At 41.8% G+C, this 25075-nt stretch overlaps 1 protein-coding gene across 1 annotated transcript in view; it reads right to left on the bottom strand.

Annotated features, from left to right (window-relative positions):
- Positions 1–939: 939 nt before the first annotated feature.
- LOC115510350 (SLX4 interacting protein) overlaps positions 940–25075 on the bottom strand; it is a 176702-nt gene continuing 152566 nt past the window's right edge. Inside the window, exons 5-8 of the mRNA XM_030310100.2 lie at positions 24711–24788; positions 21494–21582; positions 4098–4198; positions 940–2993 (exon numbers count right to left, since the gene is read on the bottom strand). Of these exons, the coding sequence (XP_030165960.1) occupies positions 2273–2993; positions 4098–4198; positions 21494–21582; positions 24711–24788 (989 nt within the window). The 3' untranslated portion in view covers positions 940–2272. The remainder of the gene's footprint in view (positions 2994–4097; positions 4199–21493; positions 21583–24710; positions 24789–25075) is intronic.

The raw sequence follows: 25075 nt of genomic DNA, 5'->3' as shown, positions 1-25075 counted from the left end.
CCTCCATTAACCCTGTGAAAATCCCATGTACATGCAGGCTGTGAGAAAGACCGGTCAATCTACAACCCAAGGTACTGTTTTCCCTCTTAGGTCACAGTAATTGTTATTTCACGAATATACCAAACCCTAAAGCCAAGGCTGTTCTTGAAAGAGAATCACTAAATCACAAGTATTGGCTTTGTCCCGTTAACAAATGAAATAAAAACTTTTCAATTAGCTTTTCTCTGTTGCCTCCATTTCAAACATCTCCTTCTAGGTGTACGTTAGGCAGCAACTATTTCACTGAAATGGTTGTCTTTTATTCTAGACTCTTTTCCAGGGAGCTTATTGTTTCTTGGCCAGTCACCAGGGTTATTACTTGTGCCCTGTTGAAACCGTTCCGGTAATTCTGTTTAAGAAGATTCAAGGACACACTGTGCTCCTGTCTTCAGTGAACAATACACCTAGAATTGCTGTCCCTCTAACAGCAGGGGCCCCCCACAGACCATGGAGATTGAGGTTTCCATCCTGTGCAGTCTACCCCAACTGTATGAGCACAATCTGCTCCACTGTGGTTAGTATCCTGTTGGGTTCCCTCTTTTCTCACAGAATGCTTTGCTTGGAATCAGCTAAGAGCAGGAAAAAAACCTAGGGATGGGAAGAGGAAAGGACGCCAGTGCACGGGGCCACGTTCCCGGTGAGTGAAGGTCATGAGGCTGGGATCACATGAAGGGAAGAGGTTTCCAGGCAAGGTGGGGAACATCAAAGGAATAGGATCTACATTCACGGCCAAGTATAGTGACCAACACTGAACTTCATGACCCAAGATGGTGCCATGAAATATGGCTGCCTCTTAATGAGTAATACCCTACAACACAAGTGGGAAAGGAGACATGGGGAAGCACAGAATGAGCTAGGAGTAACCATAATTAGTCTTAAGCACAAACCACCAACACTGTGTCTGTTTCCATATTCTTTTATTACATTAGGCTTTTTCTGGGTTATTTTTCTGCTAACTCCAACACTTTGGGAATATACTTGATTTTCCTTGTTACTAGGGAGGTGCTACTTCAAAGGACCACACAATGTTGAGTAGAAAAAAAGATGTATTTGATGGGTGGCCTGTGAATATGTTTTTTTCCCCTATTTTAGAATGAAACTGGGTTAACAAAATCTTTAGTAGGTGTCCATCCAAAATAAGTCATTGCTATGATTCACTCTGACATTTCAGCAAGCCCACTGGAGACATTAGTGGGTGACAGTGCAAACGGAAGGCTCCTGTTTTGAAACTGAAACTGCCTGTGATGCCTTCCAAATGGGAAACCGGAAACTCTGGCCACTGAGCTCCCCTTGGGTTCGAATCCTTCCTGAACCTAACCAAAATCTCAGAGGTGGGGGCAAGTGCAGGGGCAGGGACATGCCTGAGCTACAAGCAAGAGCAAGCCTGTCCCTCTACTCTCTTCCTCTAATGCAAGGTCAAATTAGCCATAAACTTCCAGTAATTTTAGGGTAATTAACAGTTTTGTGGGTGCAGCGGCCACCGTGCTGTAGAGAACCTGGGAACAGAGCTGCTCATAGGCTGAACCCAGGTGTTTTACAAGTTTGAGGGAGCACAAGGGTGTGCATGTCCACATATGGGCCCCAGCTGATGAGCGGGAGGCCATGGTAGCCAGTATTGAGGAAAGAAACACTAGGGAGTCTCCAATTAGTCCAGTGGTTCTCAAACTTGAGCATGTTTCAGAATCACCCAGGGTTTCTCATTCAGTAGGCCTGGGGTGGGGCCCAAGATGGGCCTTTCTAACATATTTTTAGACAGTGATGCTGGGCCCAGAACCAGATGTTGAAGACGGCTAGCCTGTTCTTTCACTTCTGTTCAATTCAGGCTGAGGAACAGGAGGAGAAATTATACCCCTAGATATTGCACTATGGCCCTGTCTTCATATAGCCCATCATACGGTGTGCACAGTGATGGGCCAAGAAAGCACATGGTTGGTTTCTTCAGGCAGGTCCTTCAAGAATGGGATCATCCTTGACAAGGTGAATGGCCATTTCTCATTAAAATAACTTTCTGAAGACAGTTATAAAGTATGAGAAAGTAGCAACGTTGTTAGAAAAATCATATAGCCTGCTGAAGATGAATGCATTGAAAACTAACACTAACACAGATACACATTTTCGGTACAAAATAATCATTCTAATTCCTTTAAAATCACAGCATCTACACAGACCCCTCTCTTTCCACATCTTTAGCCACTATAGACCCAACTACATCTCTGCAATCCCCTTTAGTAAGTTAGTGGCCTCTTTCATGCTTCTTTCTTTTCTTGGTTGGACTGCCCTGGATTGCAGATAATCTTTCAGTGTTTGTGGCTGAGCCAGTTTGCTGTGCCTTCCCTAACTTATTTTTCGTAAGATGTCCAGAGGAGAGATTTTCCAAAACATGCAACTCTTCATTAGACGCCGTTTTTGCCAAACCTTGTTTCACAAGTAACCCCGGATCCGACAGCTCTGAAGTTGGCAAAACCCTGACAGCTTTGCTTTTTTCCCCTATTATTTCTCTTGGGACTAATCGATCACTTCCAAGAGAAACTCTCTTGTGGTGGTCGACGTCTTCCACAGAGCCGAGGTTCCTGCGTTTCTGTTGTGTTCTGGCCCCTTGTGGACTTTGTTTTGGACCTGGCGATGCTGACTCACAGCTACAGACAGGGCTCCTGCTTAGAAGCCCTGTCTCTGACCACTCCCCATGATGAGGTTTTTGCTGGCTGCTAGCATCTTCTGGCTGGGTCTGATGAACATTTTCCAGCTTTTGAACAGGAAGCCCCCAGTGGCTCTCAGCTGCCTTTATGTTATCTTCTGCTTGTTCTGTGGACTCTGATGGGGGACTGGCTGAAGCCTGACTGTCACCCCTCCTCCTTGCTATCTCTGCAATCACTGGGTCACTAGCTGTTCCCCCAATGTCCCGGCTGCTCCGTGATTTGCTCACAACGCTGCTTTTTGTTTCAGTTCTTCTCACACTAAAACAAAGAAAGATTTTTTGTTTTGTTTACGTAAAGCTGCCCTTGTCACATTGCCTATCCCTGGAGAAGGAGCTTGGGCTACCTTTCCTTCTCCCTTACCTCCCAGGCAAATCCAGAAAAGTCCCTGAGTGAGATGTTTAAATTCAGACTGGATCAAGCAACAGACACACTAGGATTAGTTATTAGGATATATGAGGACAGGCTTTGTTTATTGATCACTAGGTTATCACTGTAGTTATACTTGAGTTATGATGGATCTATTTTAACTAAGGAAGACAAGTATACATTTCAGATGTTAAGGGTCAATATTGCCTAAATTTGATATGTTGACATTTTTCCCCAGAAGCAAATGCTCAGATACATCCAAAGCATAGCATATGTGTGTGTTTGTATGCAAGAATGTGCACACACACACACACACACACACACACACACACTTTTTCTACAGCACACATAAAAGACAATGTAAACTTCACTCACTTTGTAAAATTCACTTTGAGGAACAGGATAGCAACTGCAGGGGGAAAATTGAGAAACTAGAGATTTGACTTCAACACAGACTTGCAGGCTTGTGAATAGTAAGAAATTTCTTAAACCACCAAACCAAACTCAAAACACTGAAGCTGAAATATTTATTTTGGCTAAGCTTTAGTCTGGAAACACAAACACACACACACACACACACACACACACACACACACACACAGAGGTTCTTATTGTTCCTGATCAGGGGTGTGAGGATTATCATAATTATCTTAGAATGAGAACCTGCATTTTAGGAAAGGAATGTATTTTTTTAGATAGACCTATAGTCACTCAGAAAGTGGTATGAAAGACACCACCAAACAGGTGTGTTTCATCTTCAAAGTGCTTGTAATTAATTAGTCCTTGCAACACACCTGTGAAGCAAGAACTTGCTCCCCATTGTCCAGAAAGCAGGAGGCAGGCAGAAGAGCAAGCATGGAACTTAGGGTAAAGTTGGTGCCAGAGGGGGTTTTGTGATTGGTTTCCATAAACTCTTGTGGAATTCTAGGTTTCACGTCATGTATCCATACACACGGACAGTCAAAAAGGAGAAAAAGAAGAATGTGTTGGACCTACATTTCTTTCAGAGCATTTCTCTTGCGCTTTGCACTGGGAGGAAGTGGACTCTCGGCACACTCAGCAAGATAATCAGACGCTCCGTGGAGAGTTCCTTCTGTCTACTCCAAAAGATAACAAAGGTTCAACCAGAAATCTATTAGCTGAACGTGAGAAAAAACAGTTATACTTTGAATGCCCCAGTGAACAGATTTTTGTGAAGACCAGATGAAACTGCTTAGTGTTAGGCTATTTTACGTTTAAAAAATCTAGAACGTTTTGGTAAATTGTCACTTACTTGGACTCCTATCCAATACAGTTCATAACGTTAATACACACCACAAACATACAAGGCTGTAAGAGAAAGGACACTGGTTCCAGACCATCTGGGAACTCTTGTCCAATACCTTTTTTTTTTTTTTTTTTTTTAAGTAGGCTCCACGCACAGCACAGAGCCCAACATGGGGCTTGAACTCACAACCCAGAGATGAAGACCTGAGCTGAGATCAAAAGTCAAATGCTTCACTGACGGAGCCACAGAGGCACCCCTTAGCCAATATCTGATATCTCTGTGGCCCAAACTGTGACAAAGCCCAGAACTGCAGGGCCGGGCAGCAGCATATTTGTGAATTCTGATCTTCCAGACAACGGTTAAGATCTGTTGGCACAGTGGTCTGGACCCTGATTCCTAAGAATTCCACACATTTTCTCTATTTACAAAAATACAGAATGTGGCCTTTGCAATACTCAAGGCTGCCTAAAGAGTTAAGATTTTAATGGATACTTTGAACACTGAAGTTTGTGATTCTTGGCTATTAAAAAACTGGGAGTTTTTCTTAAACTAAGCACTGCAACAATTTTACATATTTCATAGATTATCTGTGTATCTATTCTTATATGTTCCCATGGAAGCTTCATATGGAAGTACATGTACCTATAAAAACGGGGCACCTGGGTGGCTCAATCGGTTAAGTGTCTGGCTCTTGATCTCAGCTCATCTGAGAACTGTGATCTCACAGTTCATGAGTTTGAGCCCTGTGTCGGGCTTAGAGTGGGAGAGAGCCAAAGCATAAGAGACTGTTAAAAACTGAGAACAAACTGAGGGTTGATGGGGGGTGGGAGGGAGGGGAGGGTGGGTGATGGGTATTGAGGAGGGCACCTTTTGGGATGAGCACTGGGTGTTGTATGGAAACCAATTTGTCAATAAATTTCATATATATAAAAAAAATAAATAAAAAAAAAAATAAAAGTGCAGAGCCTGCTTGGGATTCTGTCTCTCCCTTTTTCTGCCCCTCCTGCATGCTCGCTCTTGCTCTCTCTCTCTCTCTCTCAAAATAAAGAAATAAGCTAAAAAAAAAAAAGTACTTATAAAATGTAAAAAAAACTCCCAAAATTTGCCAACATTGACCTATTTCATAATTTTGGAATCATTTCCTTTTTGTTAAGCAAGTAGATAAGCCAGACAAGGTGTTAACTTCTCTCATTTCCTGTGACACTAAGTATCCTTCTCCATCAAATTCCACAGTAAAATGCTGTAGAAATAAGGAAGAATTTTGGGAAATTATCAGTGGGTCCCTTGCTTTAGACTTACATTGGAATTAACAATGGCAGTCCCAGAATGCCTGGTAGATGGCAGCCATCAGTATACCTGGATGTCCCACAGGCTGATGCTATGACCTTTGCCCAATCAGTGGTACAGGGTACCACTGAGCACGAACCTTTAGCTCCCTCCAATCCCGCCTATGGTTTCAGACCTGGATCAATGTCACTCATAGTCATATCCAGGTATAACCTAAATCAGTTTTAAGAGTTAGTAAACAGAATACCATAGGTTTTATTGGACTATACTGCATTTTGATGCTTCTCCCTTTCTCCCCCTAAGACTCACTAGTTGACCAGACAGAGCTACAGTAAAGTTAAATGAGAGGGAGAGGAAGAGAGAGGGAGAGAGACTGAGATTTATGTGTGAAACACTTCTAAACATGCCCTATAAGTACAGTAGATTTTCCCCTTACGACCACACCCTGTAAGTGCTGTATTTTCAGAGCTGAACAATTAACATAAGGAGCATGAGTCAGGCTTTGAACAACTCTGTGGGAACCAGAAAGCCTTTTGCTATTAGGAATGATGTAAATTCCCCAAGGCTTGAAGAAGTCCACAATGGAAGGCAGACAGGGTCATAAATAACAACAATGGATACTGCGTCGACCACATAAAGTATGATGCTGCGATGGTGACACTTCAAATCTCACACTAGATTCAATCTCTGCCTTTATTTATTTATTTTTTAAACTAAGTTTAAAAAGCACTATGCATTTCCTATGGGAACTTCAAAAACTTCTTTAAGAGACATGACAATTGACTCTCATCCCAAATTCCTCTGATCACAAACAATAGGAAAAATGTCCTTGGAAGGAAAAGGACAACAGAAAATGCGATGCAGTGACAGAAGGAAAAGTCCAGTTCAAAAAGTGCAAAACCTGTGACTTCATTAAAAAAAAAAAGAGAGAGAGAGAGAGAAAGAAAAGAAAAAGGCAAGTCAGGGTCTCCTGCTTACAAATTAAAACCACATTTGGCAATTTGTTGAAGGAGGCATATTTACATTTGTATGAAGACTGGGTGGGCAGGAAAATAAAAAAAGCTTAGACTCCTTCTTCAGTCTTCAGTCCTTGAACTGTCAGACCTCATTAGAAATCTTTCATTCTTATTTTTCTAAGGTCAATTCATTCCCCTTTGTCACTGAATCGCAGCCTGCGGAGCCCCTCAAACAAATATTCCAGAGGAAACAGTGATCCTCTGGAACAGGGACTGGGAACAAAATTTCCCAAGGGAGTTGTCCTGATTACTAATGGCTTCTCACATCTGGCATCAAAATGCAATTGTGGCTTATCCAGAGGCAAAATTCTAAGGTACAGACAGTGTGTGCTGGGAAGTGCTTCTTGGGCTTACCTAAATGACACGACTCCTTTTTAGATTCTGCCTTGAATAATGACCCTGACATCTTCCGCAAAGAATACACACAAAGTCAATATATTAAAAAAGGTTACTAGTTGGCCATCCAAAGTCCAGAGTACACACTCTGTGGGGACTTGGATATTTAAGAAATAGGTTAACCAAGGGGCTTTCTTTGGGCCTTCATCAGTGATTCTTCTTAACCTAGAGGCTAGCTCTGAGTCTAGCCAAGGAATAAAATTCTGCATATATTATCAGCTGCCCCATCCACTCCCCACCCATTTATTAATTTTTGGTTAACACTTTTAGTTTTAAACTTTCCATCTGTAAAGAGGTATCTAGGACAAAAACCAGGACAAAACCACACAGAAGTAGGACAGGGCCATAGACCCCACAGGGAGTCTAATGCAGGGGGATACTTTTCCTCAAGAGACTAAGCAGCCCAGGCAGGCTTCCAGAGCAAGAGGTCGGGTCTTGTTGCCATCCCCAGGGATGCTCTGCAGTCTACTGGATGCACCCTGAGGTTGAGGACAGCCAAAGCACGTGCGCTCCAGTACAGGCCCAAAAGGAAGGTTGAACAGGTGAGTGTTTAAGTATGAAAATGGGTGATGTTACCTCAGTGCTGTCTGGTCTGACCTGGGAAACACATTTTAAATTTCTGGACAAAAAGACTGCAAAGAGAGTCCCTACCAGAATTAGCAAGGCAGCTAAGATATGTTTCCTGCCTCTAATCAGAGAATGGGCTGGACTGAAATGTAGTCAGGAATACTGGTTGATGTAAAAGTTACAAAGGCAAATTGAAATTGTGGATAAACCAAAGTGTTCACTCCATAGTGACTTACTGAATATCACTTCTGAATAGAACACTGTTGGATTAATGAGGGATGAGGAGAGAAGTTGGCCTAAAAAGATGTAAGAAACACCTGCTCTTGAGTTTATAACCTCCTCAAGGAGTCTGTAAAACACAGCTGAGGCTCCCAAAGGCTATTGGGAAGACTGGCACCAAGGGAGCTTTTCAAAAAATATAGATTCCCAAGACCCACCCCTGGAAGTTCTGATTTACCAGATCTAGGGTGGGGCTATAGGATCTATATTTAGGTTCCCAGGTGATTCAAACACTGCTGACACACATGAAATAATTCTCGACAGAGCAGAGCAGCAGATAAACAAATGAAAAGTGGTACACTGAGGCAGTGCTTGGCAGTCTGGTCCAATTACCTCAGGCATCAAAATTACCTGGGAAGCTTGTCAAAAAATGTTCAGGGTTCTACCCCAGAATCTACTGCATTTGGATCTCCACGGGCTGGAGTCAAGGCATATATGCATTTTAGGCAATCTCCCAAGCGATTCTGATGCCCACTCTACAGGGGCATGGATGGACGTGGTCACTGAGCAGAGTCTGGCAGAACCATCCAATCAGACAACACTGAACTCTGTATCAAACACTGTTTTGAGGCTCTTGTGGAAAACTATGTGGACTCACAGAAAACATCCCTGCTCTCACAGAGCCTCCATTCCATGGGGAAGACAAGAAACAAATACACATATGATATGTCAAAAGGTTATGATGTTATGAGGGAATACAAACCTCCAAAGTCTTTATTAGGCACGTTGGTGAGGGAAGGTAAGAAGGTGAGCTTTACCCAGAGATGAGTGGAGGATGAGCCACGTGAACATAGTGTGCATAAGAAGGGAGAAGCATGAACACCAAGGAAGACAGAGCATGCTTGGAGGGAGAGGAGAAACAGGGCAGTAAACCAGAGAAAGGGGGTGGAGGGCAGGTAACTGGTGTGTGTGTGTGTGTGTGTGTGTGTGTGTGTGTGCGCATTGGTGGTGGTGTGTGAGAGGGTCAAATCATATATGGCTTTTATAAGGATGACACATTTTATTCTAAGGAAGATGATGTGCCATTGGAAGTTTCTAGGAAGAAAATGGACTTGGCATTTTAAAAGGATCACTCTGGGAGCAGCTGAGGGGCAGATGGGCTCAGAGAGATCAGTGATTAGACTACTACAAAAGTCCACTCAGAGAGGAGGGGGTCTTTCAGGAGGCTGGTGACGGTAAGAAATGGTTAGACTGGAAATATAATTTGAAGGAAGACCCAACAGAATATGTCAACGGACTGTATATAGTTAGTCAGAAGAAAAGTCAAGAATGACTCCAAGATTTGTGGTTTAAATAAGTGGGTGAAGGAAATTAGCCTTTACCAACACAGGAAGTACTGGGAGAGGGGCAGGCTTGGGGATGTGGAACCAAGAAATCAATTTTAGATAATGTAAACTTGAACAGTCCTCCTGGGTATCCAAACAGAGATGCTGAGCAGGAAGTTAAGATACCGGTTCAGGAAGAGAGAAGTCTGGGCTTCAGACACAAAGCTGGGAAGTCTACGAAGATGGTACCTAAAGTCTTCAGTGAGGATGAAGTCCACTGGAGAGTGAGTTTGGATAAGAAAAAAGAAGATGAGGAGGAGGATTAAGGAAAGGAGTCCATGAGGGAATCATCAGTGAAGAAACAGAAAAATCAAGGTAACATGATGTCCCTGGAGGCAAGAGAATAAAGTGCTTCACTGAAAGCGACAGCACTTCCACAAATATGCCGAGAGGTTAGGAGTGACAATTAAGCAACAGAAGGTGACTTGACAAGGGCTGTTTTTGGTGAAGTGCTAGGGCCCAAGACTATTTGGGATGGATGGGTTCAATAGCGAAGTGGAGACACAGTAGAAACCGGAAGTCTCCAGTAGGAATGTAATGGTCTGTAGGTGACTTTGAAGTTTCTATGGACCACTAAAAAGGTAAAAAGAAAACTGGTACAATTAGATTTCAATAATATATACTATTTTGCTCAATATATGTTATTATTACAGCGTGTAATATAAAAATATTGAGGGATTTTATATTTTTATACTAAGTCTGGAATCTGGTATGCATCTGACATTTACAGGACACCATTTCTGACTCGCCACATCTCTAATGCTCAATGTCCAGATGTGGCCAGTGGCTATAGTACCGGGCCATGCAGGGCTGGGCACTTTAGAAGGGCTCTGCAGTAAGGGGGAACGCTGAAATGGGGTAGTGCCTGGATTGGGGGGTTGGTTAATGGAGGGTGCGTTGCTGACGATTCTGGGCATATTTGGAGGATGTGATCAGCTACCGTGTGCCAAGTTTCAGCTGGGTGTTTCAGAAGCTCTGCATATACGCATCGATGTCACCTCAGAAGAGCTTGATGAGGCAAGTAACACTGCTACTCCCACACTCCAGGGACCTCATTCAACATGAACAAACAGCACAGATGGCAATGCCCCTTCTCATCTGATAAATGGGGCTTCTGTCAGGAAAACCTTGCTTCAGCTTTCAAGCACCAGCCCTGAGGCCCTGGGACATCAGTATTAGTGTAGGTTGGAACTGTAGGGGAAGGTCCCTGGGGACATGATACCTGACTGCAGGTCAAAGAGCCCTGGGGGTGTACAGCAGTCCAGTGTGGCCCCCAGTGTGGTGTTCCCAGCACCCCTCACAGCCATGCTTAGAAGGGATAACAGACAGGAGCTCTCCCACCAAAATCTTGTTTCCAGGACTACAGAACACCCTGCTGGATATGAAGGCAATAAAGGGAGAAGGCAGGAAAAGAAACTTTTCAGAGCCATTAAGGTCTTTCTCACAGCAGTACCTAACACGGTAATGTGGTGCTTTCAGTCATTTATCTCTTGAGATCTCTTTTCTTATGGTTATGTACATGAGTTTCCTCTGATGCTATTTTATTCACCCCTAAATGAAAATAATTAATAACTCAACCAGAGTATTTTACAAGCAGGTAACTTGGGGCGCCTGGGTGGCTCAGTCGGTTGGGTGTCCGACTTCGGCTCAGGTCATGATCTCACAGCTCGTGAGTTCGAGCTCCGTGGTGGGCTCTGTGCTGACAGCTCAGAGCCTGGAGACTGCTTCAGATTCTGTGTCTCTGTCTCTCTCTGCCCCTTCACTGCTCATGCTCTCTCTCTCTCAAAAAATAAACAAACATTAAAAAAAATTTTTTTTAGGCAGGTAACTCATAATAAAATATTAGAATACACCCAGTCTTAAAGGGCGTCTGGGTGGCTCAGTTGGTTGGGCGTCCGACGTTGGCTCAGGTCATGATCTCATGGTCCTTCCGTGGGTTTGAGCCCTGCAATGGGCTCTGTGCTGACAGCTCAGAGCCTGGAACCTGTTTTGGATTCTCTATCCCCCTCTCCCTCTGTCCTTCCCCTGCTCACACTGTCTCTCTCTCAAAAATAAATAAGCATTTAAAAAAAAATTAAAAAAAGAATACACAGTCTTAGGTCACATTCAAAATGTTACTGTGTCTGAATTCTTCATGATCACATATACCCAGAGTTGATCAAAACAGGTTAGCCCTCCTGGGATGAGGCAGGGAGCACAGCGAGCAGGGATGGAAGCCAACATCTGGCATTCATTGGTTGCTTGTCCCAGAGCCCATCTCTCAACTCCCCGATGGTGGGTTTCTCATCTGTCCTTCAGGACTGTTTGGGAAATTTAAGTGCAATAAGGTGTGTGAAGCACACTTTAGAAAGTGGGAAGTTCTAAGCACATTTTCTTGACATTCCTGTAAAAGAAAACCTGGTACCTACAGAGAACATAAACAGATTTTGAGAAGGCAAGGATGCTTTGCATTTTTAAAGAACTTACACGATTAAAGTCCTTTCCCCTACATCTACTGAGTTATTTGGCAGGCAGGTATCGTCCCTATTTGACAGACAAGAAGAATGAGACCCAAGAGACTAAGTGTCTAAGCCCACACATTTAGCTAGGGGCAGAAGTGTGTCGAGAAGGCTTGGCCCTCTGTGCAGTGCTCTTTCCACTGTGCCCAGTGGTTCCTCTGCCATCACAGTCAAAGATGGGAGTTGTAGAAAGAGTACAGGATGCTAAGTCGGAAGTCCTTGGGTCTAACCCCCTCTCAGTTTCTTCTCTGAAGTAAGATCTGGACAAGCTACCTCCCTGAACATCAGTTTCCTTGTCTAGAAAAAGAGGAATGATAATAATATCTCTACAGTGGACACTCATTCATTTTCTGGAAACAATATTCAGATTTTGTCTCTAGTCCCCATCCAATGTCCATGCATTTTCAGGAGGCCCTGTCTCCACACCAGGCTCCAGAGGTGGGCCTGTGATCCCATCCAGGCCAAGCAAAGTACTGGATTCATGAACCTCAAAGACATACATGAGCTGAAGGAGCCCTGGAAAGAACCCTGCTCTCTATTCCCATGGACCTGCAGGTACCAGAGCCAACCACCACATACTGGCTAAGAATGAAGCCAACACTGTGGAAGACAGAGCCAGAAGATGGGAGAAACAGTCCTGATGATATTCTTTGTGCCTCCGATCAGCAAGCCATACCTGAAGTCTGGACTTTTCAGGCACATGAGCCAAAAACCTTCCTTTTTTTGCTAAGCCATTTCGAGTTGGCCTTCCTGTCACTTGAAAACTAAAAGGTTCAAGACTGATACAATCTCTTCTCAGGTTTGTTACATTGAATAAGTTATTGTATGTGACAGCTCTCTGCAAACAATAAGTCTTTCCCAAACAATAAAAGCGGTGTAAAAGTAATATATTGTCAACTTATTTGGGAGGCAAATAAAACATTACAGTATAAACCTAGGCCACTTTCAATTCTTCAAGGCTTTTTTGTAAGGCAAAAAGAAAAGTTATTCCTTTTTTTTTTTAAGATTTTATTTTTTTTAAAGTAATCTCCGCATCCAACATGGGGCTTGAACCCACAACCCCGAGATCAAGAGTTGCACGCTCCACTGACTGAGCCAGTCAGGTGCCCCAAGAAAAGTTATTCTTAAACTTTAGTGCGATGTCCAACCATTTTTAGGAGCATAAGCATTCTGAAATGTGACATGCCAGAGAAGGTTGAGTCACTTGCACAAAAGCAGCCCAGCACAGCATGAATTCTGACAGTGACCACAATCTTAGACCACGATGCACCATGACCATACAGAAGCCACACATCTTAAAATGAGGAAGAGGTCTCTCTTTCCCAAATTTCACTTCTAATATTTTCTTAAATTATTTGGTAATTAATCAGTTATGGAAGTAAAAAGGGTAAAACAGGTGGAGAGAGTAGTAGCAAACAATTAAAAGAATGTAGAGAGACATATATATACATATTGACTCAAAGGAACTCAGGCTAAGAGGTCAAATGGAAAGGGTATCTCATGAATTCCACTGTGAAGTCACGTCATTTTCTCTGAAGATGCTAAGGATGGAAGGCGCCTGTATTGAGACACCACAGGCAAAGCACTCAATATAAGGACCGGCACAAGTGAGTCCTCGTGAGATGCCCAAGATGCGGACGTGACCTTCCCCATTTCAGAGATGAGGAAACTGATGCCTTATGAGGCTAAGTCATCTGTCCAACTCCTACAGTGAGGGACAAGTGTTTCGCTTCATTCTGTTTCTCTGCACCCAAGTCCCTCTTCTGAGCCCTCCACTTCTCTGCCTTCCTGGGAAAGGACAGGTCTCTAAGAGAGAGTGGAGACGTGGGCTTGCTGCAGCCGCTGCCGCCTGAGTCAGCAGCAAACACTCTAGTTTTGTTTTGTTTTTAAATAAAAATTTTGAAGTTTTCTTTGATTCTGAATTGATGACTATGAAACTGTCTTGTGTAGATCTAGGGAAGTACCAATAAATAGTTGCAAAGAATGTTAACCTGAAAATGAAATCAGTGAAAAAAATCAAGGAAGTTCTTTTGCAGGAAGTACACATTTCATAGGGATTTTCCAGTTTACATTCACCTAACCCTCGCGAACCTAAAAATAAATCCTGAACCCCCCTAGGCCCCACTGTTCAGTCTCTGGTGCCTTATAAGCATAATGAAACTTGGAGACTTTAAAGAATTTGTAGGTTTGGGACCTGTGCTTCTTCATGATGGAGGGGGGTAGGGTGGGGATCATTGACCACTCTGAGAAATGAATGAAAGCTATTTAACTTTGACTAGAAAAACATTAAAACACACACACACAACTTTTTTTTTAATTTCAGGGAATTCATGAATCACAGGTTAATAGTGTCCAGTGTAAAAGCAGAAGGGAAATATCTGTGAAAAATGGAAACTTAATGGGAACTACCTCAGGCAGAGATACCCCACCTTTGGGGGTCTCCTAATTCAAAAACACCTCCTCACACAGAGATCTGTGGTTGAAAAATGCCAACACCTGGCAGGAAGGTTGCTAGCCCTTTATTCAGGGTGATGATTGTCTTCCCTAACATCTCCCATGGCTGAGTGTGTGGGGCTGGAGAGGATGGGTAAGGAGGAAGGTGGGTAAGTGTGTATCCAGCTGCGTCGGTGGCAGGGCTGGCCAGAAGACAGCCCTCAGTAGCCCTGGTGGCCAGTGGGAAAGAGGCAGAAGAGCCAGAGAGAAGCCATCACAGATGACTGTCTTATTTCAAACTTCTGCTCAGAGCTGGCCCTCTGCCCAGGGACGCACAAGGAAGAGCTCTTCCCATTGCTCTTGAACAGACAGCAAGACCCCCTTTCCAAGACTCCCATCTCATGACAGTAACAGCTTCTGTGAACGAGTCTGGGAACCTCACCCCATTTATGACATGGGTTCCTTGGGAAAATGTGTACTGAATTCTAAATCATGTGCTAACTAAATGAACTTTCTAAACACAATCCACTTGCACATCAAACTCTGTGTGATCACTGTGGGTGTTCAGATGAACATGTGAGCTTTTCGGAATTTGGGCCTGAGAAGTCTGTGGACTCCCAATTCCTGTGTACCTCGGAGAAGTAAGTGGGTCCTTCCTCCAAAGCTGTATCTCCTTGTGAGTCTACTGGCAGCTACTGGAAATGAAAGGTGTTCTAGCTGGTGGTCCCCACCCCTCCTCCTACTCTGGATGTTGGTTAACAGAGCTCCTACTGAAGGTCACCAGTTTACACTCTTATTGTATCCCTCTTTCATCACTGACTTGCTGGCTAAATGAGGGTTTATAACTTAACTTTTTGGTACTTGTTTTTATAGCTGCAAAATGAAGCTGGGCTGTCAAGTGGAGACAAATAAAAAATGAGAGTGCTGAGCTTCTTGGCAAAATACTACGTGCAGATGGATATTACCATTTCTAGCAGGCAGGGTAAGATATATAACAATCTACTAATCTGGTGTTAATGACATTTACATTAACTCCTTTTCGGGGAAGAATGGAAATGATAATATAATTAATACTGCATAAGTACTTTCTAGTTGAGAAGACATTTTTATATTCACTATCTCACTTGATCCTCAGTAAAACTTGGGAAGGCTTGTATAGTAGGCATCACTTTTACCTCTGCTCAAGAAGTCAGGAGCCCAACACTCCGAGAGGCCAAATGATTTGTCCAAGGTCATCCAGGGAGTGAGGACAGAGGCAGTGGCCAAAGCCAGGCCTTTTAATTTCAAGTGTGATCTCTTTTCTACTTGTTTCATTCCCTGGGTCTGTGCACAGGAAAGGTACTTTGTGGGGAACAAGCACAAAGGATGAGAGGGCTGAGAGACATCCTATCATAACTTATTCTATCCAGCTAGTCTAACTTAGATATGTCCTACTCCAGCTCATCTGGCCTATCTTATTCTAATTCAGCAGAGGGCAGTTTCCTTAGGGGTGCTGGAGACAGGGGTGCATGAACCATCTCATTCACAAAAACTGGTGGTTAATCATTGGAAAGAATTTTATTATTAGCAAAGGACGATAAAACCTCAGCTTACTGTAACATATAATAAGCAAAGGATAATCTTAAAAAAATGATTTGATTGGAGAAAAATTTATTATTGTGTCACAGTTGAGAAAAACTATTCTAGATAGACCAAACCAATAGAAAAGCTCATCCCCACCACCAGCATTTTCACTCAGACATTCCATATAAGGGTGGGCATGTAAGGGCTGCTGTATAGTTTCTGTCTCAATCCAAGCAAAGGGGCCCGTCTGTAGGCCCTGTTGAGGGTGTGGCCCAATATGTTCCTCAACTATCTGTAGATCATGTTCTGGCTCTGAGCACTGGCCACAGGTGACTGGAAAAGGGGAGGGCAGAAGGCAAGATGAAGGGCCATTGGAGAAGTCCTGCTGCTATAGGTCAAAAGGAGAGCCTGGTCCCTGGAGAAGCCTCCTTCTTTTGTGCACCCCCAGAGTGAGGCCCCATTAGTAGAGGCTGACTAAGCATGTTCATCCCTTAAACCTAAAAACCCCAATTATCACAATACTGATCTATATACACAATAAAAACTACCTCACATCACAAATTAAAACAAATCACATAAAAATACAAGGAAATATAGGTAAATGTCTGCCCAACTTTGAAAACCATAACAGCAAGATCACAAAGGCAGAAATTGTTATGGAAACCATAAAATTGAGGACATAGACACCTACCACATAACAGTGTCATATAATTAAAAGGTAAATGATAAACTCACTAAAAGTTATTTTTCTTACTACTTAAGGAATTTTTATATAGTTGGGAGTCTGTGAAATACAAAAATACCAATAGAAAAATGGACACAAACACACAATTCACAAATGAATGGGTCTCAGCTAAAATAAGTACATAGTGACCTCAGTTATCAAGTATCAAGTATGGAGGGGTACAGACTAGGTCATTAACAGAGGCTGTCTTTAGGTTGAGAGTTGTGGATAATATTTACTTTCTTTGTTTATATTTGGATTCTAGGGTTTTCATACAATGAACATGGACAATTTTGGTAAGCAGTTATTAAGTAAAAAACTGAGTTCAGAACACTGTGGGAAATGTGAAATATGGAAACAACCTCTTCCCCCTCAAGGAACTTTTCCTAGTGCTACAGGAATGTCTGGTTAATGGCTTCTAAGTAATTTACCACTAGCATTGTTCAGGAAATACAATAAGATGAGAAGAATGGATTCTTAAAAAGCTTATGACACATCATGAAAAAACTAGAAAAAACACCCACTACTTATTTAATTTTTTGATACAAAAGGAGGGTTCTTTTCTCAAATGATCTGATTTATACTTATGCAAAGTTTCCTTATAAAAACGTAATTCTGCCAATAAGGGCATAAAGTTAATGCATAGTCAAATTTGTTAAGTATTTTATTTCTTCTGAAAACATAAGGCCTAAAATGTTTCGTTATATATTCTTTTATCTTTCCTAAGATAAAATATAACTCTCCCCCCATTTTTTTTATCACAGCTTTTAAATCTACAAGTGAAGGTCTCTTTTGTGCAAAATTACGGTTTTTCTTTAGCTGTATTTTCATCTGCTTCCTCTGACAGAAATTCAGTGTGAGAAAGGATTTCTGAGATAATTTGATATCCTCCCCCCTTGACTGAGAGATGAGGGCTAAGGCCCACAGAGGTTCAATTAGGACAGTCAAGCTAAAAATAACCCAGGCTAGCATAGTTTATTACTTCTTTAGACTCGTTCTCATTTCAATTTTATACTCATAAACCAGAAGAGTTCTTTAACATTAAACAGTAGCTTGACTTAAGTGTTCAATTTAGTACTTAAATAGTGTCTCCCGTCAGAACACGCCAGGGATCCTTCCACCCAGCTGATGCTACAGTGAGGGCCTAGTGTGTATGACTGGGTATGACTGCTGAACCTCGATGGCTTTTGTCACAGCTCAGCCACAACCCCAGTGAAACATAAGGCAGAGAACTCCAATATCTTGATTATACATACACTCTCAGGCAGCACTGGTATACTAAATGCCATCGTTAATTTCCAAAAGAATCACAGACTTATAGCTTAGGTTTAAGAGTAAGAAAGTAACTCAGAATTTTGGACATTCTTCTGAATAGCAGAGGATCCATTACAGTGCAGAAGGGATACATCTTTAGGTCACCAGGATAACCCTCAGTGCCCCCTATCTGGCAGACTACAAGCTCCTTGAAGGCAGACTACAAACTCTACTTTCTTAGTTTTTCTTTGCTTCCCTAGTGCCTAGCAGACTTCCTGGCATGGAGCCAGCACTCAGCGAATTATGTTAAAGTGAGGTGGTAAGAACAGATGGGAAAGATCTCCAGAGAGTGAGTGTGCCTGTAACCAATGCTCTATGAGATAATAGCTTTGTGCTGACCCTGAAATGTCCCAGATACATACAGAGTTCTACTTACACAATAAAGTCATTACTTTCTAAAGTAATTATTTTGGTGATTATTGGCTATTTTCTCTAATAAAGAAATAGGAAAAATAATAAATAATTTTTAATTTACCCAAGCCCCAGAGCTTTACATCTGAGGAAAAGGAAAAACAAACAAACAAACAAACAGCCTCTACACAGGGACCTGCGTTTGTAAATATGAAAGAAAATATTGTTGAAATGGGATATAACTGAGTGCAACCAAAATTTACTTTATGTTTTTCATATTGCTAGGAAAATGAAACAAAACAAAACAAAACAAAAGGTAAAAACTCTGAGAACAACTTCCCAGCTCCATTCTTAGCAATAGGCCAAAAACTGAGGCTACAAGGACCTCGAGATTTCTTATGAGAAACTGTAGTAAGAAAAATACAGTGACTCATCCCGTAATAATGCCCCTTCTTCCCAAAGTACACATCACAATTCCCACATCCCTGGCATGTGGGCACTTGGTGCAGAACTATTGCAACACGGAGCATCTCGCTGCACCAGTGCCCCTTGGTGGGCGAGAGAGATGCTGATATTAGGGTAACAGACCTCCCTGGTGCTGGGGGAAGGCTATTAGCGGGTGGCATGGTTGCACTCGTTCTGCCTCCCAAAGGAGAGGGCTTACTCCCCTTGTACCGCTTGATCTGGATCAGCAGTTCTTTTGTGTAGCCACCTTTAAGAACTGGGGAGCTGGGTACAGCTTCTGTACAGGATCAAAGAATCCCCTGGCAGAGCAGTTCTGAATAGGCACCCCCAGGATCACCTAACCAACAGTCATTCAGACACTGAGGAACCAAAACGGGGGGGGGGGGGAAAGATGAAAGAAAAGGAATCTACTACTCACGGCACAAGCAAGGTTCCCAGGCTGTTGCTCGGGTACTGGCTCACTCCCCCATCACTTCTGGGGCCATAGAGAACTAAGTTCAGTGAACAGTTAGAGGAAAATAACTGCTGTTTCTTGACAAAAACGTATCTCCAATACAGTATTTAGGAAGCCAATTTCCCAGGCCTTCCCAGTCAAATAGTCCTGGAGAATAATTACCAAGAGAAATGAGACGGATCCTGCCCTTTGGCGAATATCAGTGTAAACTGATAAAGAATCCAAAGCTTTCTGGAAGTTCAAGGAATATTCACAGAGGAGCCAGATATCACTGGCTTTGGGCATTTGAAGTATATATCAAGGACTATGCACGCCTTCTCTCAGACAGAAGGCAATTCTGGGAAGGAAGGATGGTTTATTGACCCTCAAATGGCTGAGACAGGTGGGCTCCTCAGAGATCAAACATGAATGAGGCTAAAGCTCCAAGGCACATGTGGTAGAGGGACCAAGTTGTCAGCTCGATGGGCAGTGTGCAGGAGGGTCCTTCTCCAGGCCTGGATATTTTACTGTTTCTGGGGGCGACAAGCTTGAGGAAGTGGTGGATGAGAGGCCTGTTAGGAGGGAAGGTGCACAGATGAGCTGGCCAGCCCGAAGGGATGCACAGAGCCTATGTCCAGGGAGGGAGCTGTGTAGTGCTGCTGAGCGTTAGCAGACTCCCACGTGTGTGGCTGGGACAGCATGTATGTGAAGGCACAGAGGTGGGGAAAAGAGCAGCTGAAGAGACAGAGACTGACCACATCTAAAGAGAGTCACTGAAAACAATGAACGATCCTCATGATATAAATGTACTTTTCTTTATAAGCCGTTTTGGTTAACTCTGATAGTGTTATCACTAAACGTCAGAACATTCTGAAGAGAAGAAAATTGAACTGGCTTGTGTAAAAGGCTCAGACTAGACTAGTCAACTTTTCAGAATGAAAATGCTTAACTTTTAGGAAGTCCTCCAGATTATAGGATTTATTTGACAGCAGCTATAGCAATATCAGGATCTGTATAAATACCAGTGCCCCAAAGGAGGATAACATTTCATTTGTATTGAGATGTTTTAATTCACCCTTAATAATTTAAGATATTATGTATTAATATTACATATCATATAAGATCTAATTTCTTCTTTTTTCCATCTGAAGCAATAACACTTCCTGGTACAGTTAATTGTTGTTTTCTTAAACCAAAGATCAATTTCTTCACTGCTCTGAGAATCACTTAAGTTATATTATATTAATTTGCCAACAGCATTACTATTTTTGTATTTATTAACTTACTGAGATAACTCTAACATCCTGGAAAAATCTCAAAGAATACACTTTTAATACTCTTCAACAAATTTGCTTCATTTATGTCATTTAATTGACAGATGAAGAAATAAGGGTCCCACTGGTTTTTCCAAAAGGCTCATCTCCAAATAAAAGCATTTCTGCTCTTTACTTTTCCTAGGTCTCTAATTCACCCTTCTAGTCTCCATCCGTTTATTTCAGATGAGGTAAGAATCTGGTTTTAGACCATGTGGGCCAAATGTCACATTTCATATGGATTAAAAAATAATAAACATAAGGGGTAATCTAATATTCCCATAAATTATTTTAGAAGCATCATAATCCTGTCACACTTCATGTCCAGCTTTCATGTCTCCTAGTTTTTTTCTTCTTTGTTAAAGTTCAAGTGACATATCCAAAAATATGAAAAAAAAAGTTTGCACCGAGGTAAGTTCAGAGAGAATGGACTGTGGCTGCAATGACACACACACACACACACACACACACACACACACACACACACACCCTCCAAGGAGACTCTCTCAAAGGCATATGTTAAGTTTACAAGGCACAGCTATAAGTTACAACATGAAGGGGTAGTTTTCTGTATCTATTTATCTGAAGAGAGAACTCCAATGAAACACAAAGAAACAGGCAGGACCTGATGGAGCTTGAGACTTAGCCTGAGAAAGGAGAGAGAAAACAAACCCTATCGGCAAAGAAACAACACACTGGGGAAAAGTATGATTCTCATGAAAATGTCAGTGATTCACCATGGAATAAAATTCAAAGCCGCTGACCCCAAAGAAAGCTTCCAGTGGAAACATGTGGATTTTCCTTCATTTCATTTAAAGACCTTGCTTTATCTCATTTGAACATTATCATAAGCACCATCCCAGATTTTGCGATATGTTCCTTTCTCATTAAAACTGATACCAAAAAAAATGATATTAAAAGATACGGCTGATAAACTGAATTTTCAAGGGGACTTCAGGAAGAAAAAAACAAAAAAACAAAACAAAATAAACAGAACACATCAGTTAATATTATCATGCAAAAGAGGTAGGACATTTTTGGTCCCTTAAAACATTCATTGGGTGCTCAATGAATGGCCCAAGGATAACAGAAGACAATATTTTTTTCTATTTTTACAGTAAGTTTTAAGCAAATTTATTTATAGAATTTTTTTGTACATACCAATTCTTCATTCTGACTTGCCATAAGATCATGACTGAATGAAAGTTGACTTACACAGACCACAAATCTGTCAGGAAATACACGGAGCTCTGCACAAAATGAACAAAATCAAGTTACTAAAGGCATCAAAAATCTCTGAACACAGAAATGCTTGTTCTCAGATTTTTAAGTTACAGCTAAAATACGTATATACATAAGACACATGTCTCCTCTCCTCGTCTCCTTTCAGTATTTGCCATCAGGAGGACAGGGCAAGCACAGAGCTCTAAGGAGCAGTCAGGAGGTTGCAGATAGGTCCGCCTGATCCCCTGGACCATTAGATTATATCCCATGAAACCCCCAGGCAGGGAAGGGCCCTTGCAGCCTTCCCTCTGTGACAGTTTGCTGTTTTCTGACCAGAACTCACATTTGGGAAATAGGATCAACGTTTCCTAACGAGTGTGCAGAATTATACAGAAAGAGGAAGACTATGGGATAAAATCTGAAAACGTGACTCATCAATGTTCTCACTAATTAGTTTACTTATCATCTCTTTAGTCAACTGGTCTTAGATGGGTCTGCTACACTGGAGGGCAAATGCCCAATCTGAATCAGGCAATGAAAGGAGAAGTGTCATTAATATGAATAATAATAAGGAAATAGTAAAATATGCAAGAGCAAAGATGATATAATTACACCTCAGTCACATTACTCTATTATTACAACTTCTTTTATTTTTTTCTAACATTTATTTGTTTTTGAGAGAGAGAGAGAGACAGAGTGCAAGGAGGAGAGGGAGTCACGGAATCTGAAGCAGGCTCCAGGCTCTGAGCTGTCAGCACAGAGCCCTACGCAGGGCAGAACTCACAAATTGTGAGATCATGACCTGAGCCGAAGTCGGTCACCCAACTGATTGAGTCACCCGGGTGCCCCTATTATTACAACTTCTTAAAGCAAGAAGTGCTGGGTTGGGGGGAGGGCTGCAGGAATCTCAGAGCTGGACACCCCAACATTCAATGAAATAAGAATATAAGATGGTAAATGGCATCTGTATCTCTCCTCCTCTCATCTGTCTGTCCATCCATTCATGAATTCACTTATGTATGTAGCCTCCACCTATGTCTGGAGTGGTGTTTAGCTGATGCTAATAGTATATATTCTGGGTGGGAGGTAAGGATCTTCTCCTTTATTTTATACTTGGTTGTATTGCTTTCATATTTTTCATAATACTTATATATCATATTTATAACACAAAGACATTTTTCTAAAAGAGAAAACTTCCCTCTTAGATATGACCAACATTTTTAAAGAGGGATATTATGAATCAAATAAGTGAAGCTTTTCACATACTTTGCTCATTTCCAACAATGAATGACAACGTGAGGGACTGACTGATAGAAGCTAAGCATGAAGGTAGTGGTTACATATACACTCAACTTAAACACAGTTAACACCACACCACCTGGCTAGGTTAAATTACACCAAAGGCCTAATGAGGTGATGTTTTAGTAATAGCCATCTCCTTACCTCTCCCCTGGACCACTGCTGTCTCCTTGGTGATCACTCTTCCCTATTCTAATTCATCCTACTCAGTGCAAGCAGGTTAACAGTTCTAAAAAAATATTTCCACTTATCCTGCTCAAAACCCCATTGTGGATCCTCAGTACCCATCACATGATGGGCAAACTTCAAAGCCCTCCATGAGTGGGGTCTAACCTGTCCTTCTGGTCTCACTCCCACTAGTCCTCCTCATGTAGAAATCTCCATTTCAGAGGGCCTGAGTGTGTTCAAACTTCGACCCCTCTTAGATGTTCTATCTTGTAAGAGACTAGGGATAGACTTAAAAACAAACAAAAAATAATAATAATAAAGTCATTAATATTTATTCATTAATTCTTAAAATTTCTTATTGAAGTAAGTGATAAGTAGTCTGCTTCCCACTTTCTGGAAGGGGGAACTAAGCCCCGCCAGCCAAAAATCATGACATTGAAATACTAGCTGATCAGAATTTAAATTAAAAATGATCAGTTCGGGGTGCCTGGGTGGCTCAGTCGGTTAAGCATCCGACTTCAGCTCAGGTCATGATCTCGCGATTTGTGAGTTCGAGCCCTGTGTCGGGCTCTGTGCTGACAGCTCAGAGCCTGGAGCCTGCTTTGGATTCTGTGTCTCCTCCTCTCTCTGCCCCTCCCACGCTCATGCTCTGTCTCTCTCTGTCTCTCGATAATAAATGTTTAAAAAAAAATTTTTTTTTAAAATAAAAATGATCAGTTCTATTCAATAATTTCTCTGTTTTGTCCTTCCATTTCTTCCTCTGAAAAGTAACAATACTAGAATGATGAATTTTGAACATTTTGGAGCCAGGTATTATATAAACAGAAAGCAACCTCTGTACACTTCTTCTTTGCTTAAGTCATAACTGAAACTTTTATCATTTTAATATTTAAATAAAGATTTAGGCAATAGCAATCTTTACCATACAGATAGCCTTCATTTTAACAGACAGATACCAGGTTAAGTGGCTTATTTTACTAAGAGAATTGAACAAAGTGGAAAGCCCCAGTAAGAGAGTAATATATTTGAGTGACACTTAAAGTTTAAAAAGTGTAGATAATTGTGAAGATTCCAAGAGCAAACCTCCATACAGTTTATTTTCAAAGTCCTTGTTTCATATCTTATATATTAAAGTCATCCAAGGAAGTTCAGTTAGAGTTTCTTTCCAATGTTCAGATCAGTTTGGAGAACTGTCATTAGCATCTGACTTTATTGTTGTTGGCTGGACATGTTTGACATCATTTCCTCAGCAGACATCTTGACTTGGGGAAAGGAGGGGGGAAGCTGGCCTTGTCACACACCTAAGAAAGGCTCTGACAGCTCTGGGCTGGGAAAGCATTTTCTCGTGTACACACTTGCTCTGTATCCCAGGGACTTGGTGTGCATAAAGATGAAGTGATTCATGGTGTAACTGCCTGTCAAATCATTCTGGAAGCTCAGTGAAAGTGCTGAGATGCAGCAGGAAAGTAAAGCCTGATGTGGCCCAGCTCACAGTTCTCAGACAGGCAGTAAAACAGTGAAAATTGAAAAAAAAAAATCACAAATGTTTAGAAATACTCTCAATCAGTATTTCAATTTTACAAAGGCAATGAAGAAAGTTGTAATATTCATTCCTTAATTTTCATTCCTTCTCTAGGACAAGCTAATAGTGCAAAATGCTTGACAACCCAAGATATCAGCTTCTTACCAGTATTCTGTGAACTTCTGAAACAGTGGAGGCGTATCCCTCTCTTCAGAAAATAGGCTGTGATTTGAAAGCCATAACCTATAAGGTAAAAGAGGGTATGATTAGATTACAAGTTTGTTTGCCACTAAATCCCACAGCCCTCCCTAGTGCCTACCATGTAGTATGTGTTCAATAATTATTTAACAAATGAAAGATTAAAAAGAATCAATAGAGGGATTCACATGAGAGAAAGGGGTAAATATTACACTATGAGCCATTCTAGGAGGACTGGCCAGAGCACCTTGTTGGGATTGTCTCCAGTGCCTTAAGTGGCTCAGTTACTTTATCTGTTACAATGAATTCAACCAAGAATTCTCTACCCAGCA

Source organism: Lynx canadensis, chromosome A3, assembly GCF_007474595.2.
Source record: "Lynx canadensis isolate LIC74 chromosome A3, mLynCan4.pri.v2, whole genome shotgun sequence".
NCBI classification, from domain to species: Eukaryota; Metazoa; Chordata; class Mammalia; order Carnivora; family Felidae; genus Lynx; species Lynx canadensis.
The sequence above is the reverse complement of the archived record's forward strand: the minus strand, read 5'-3'. Positions and strand labels throughout refer to the sequence as shown.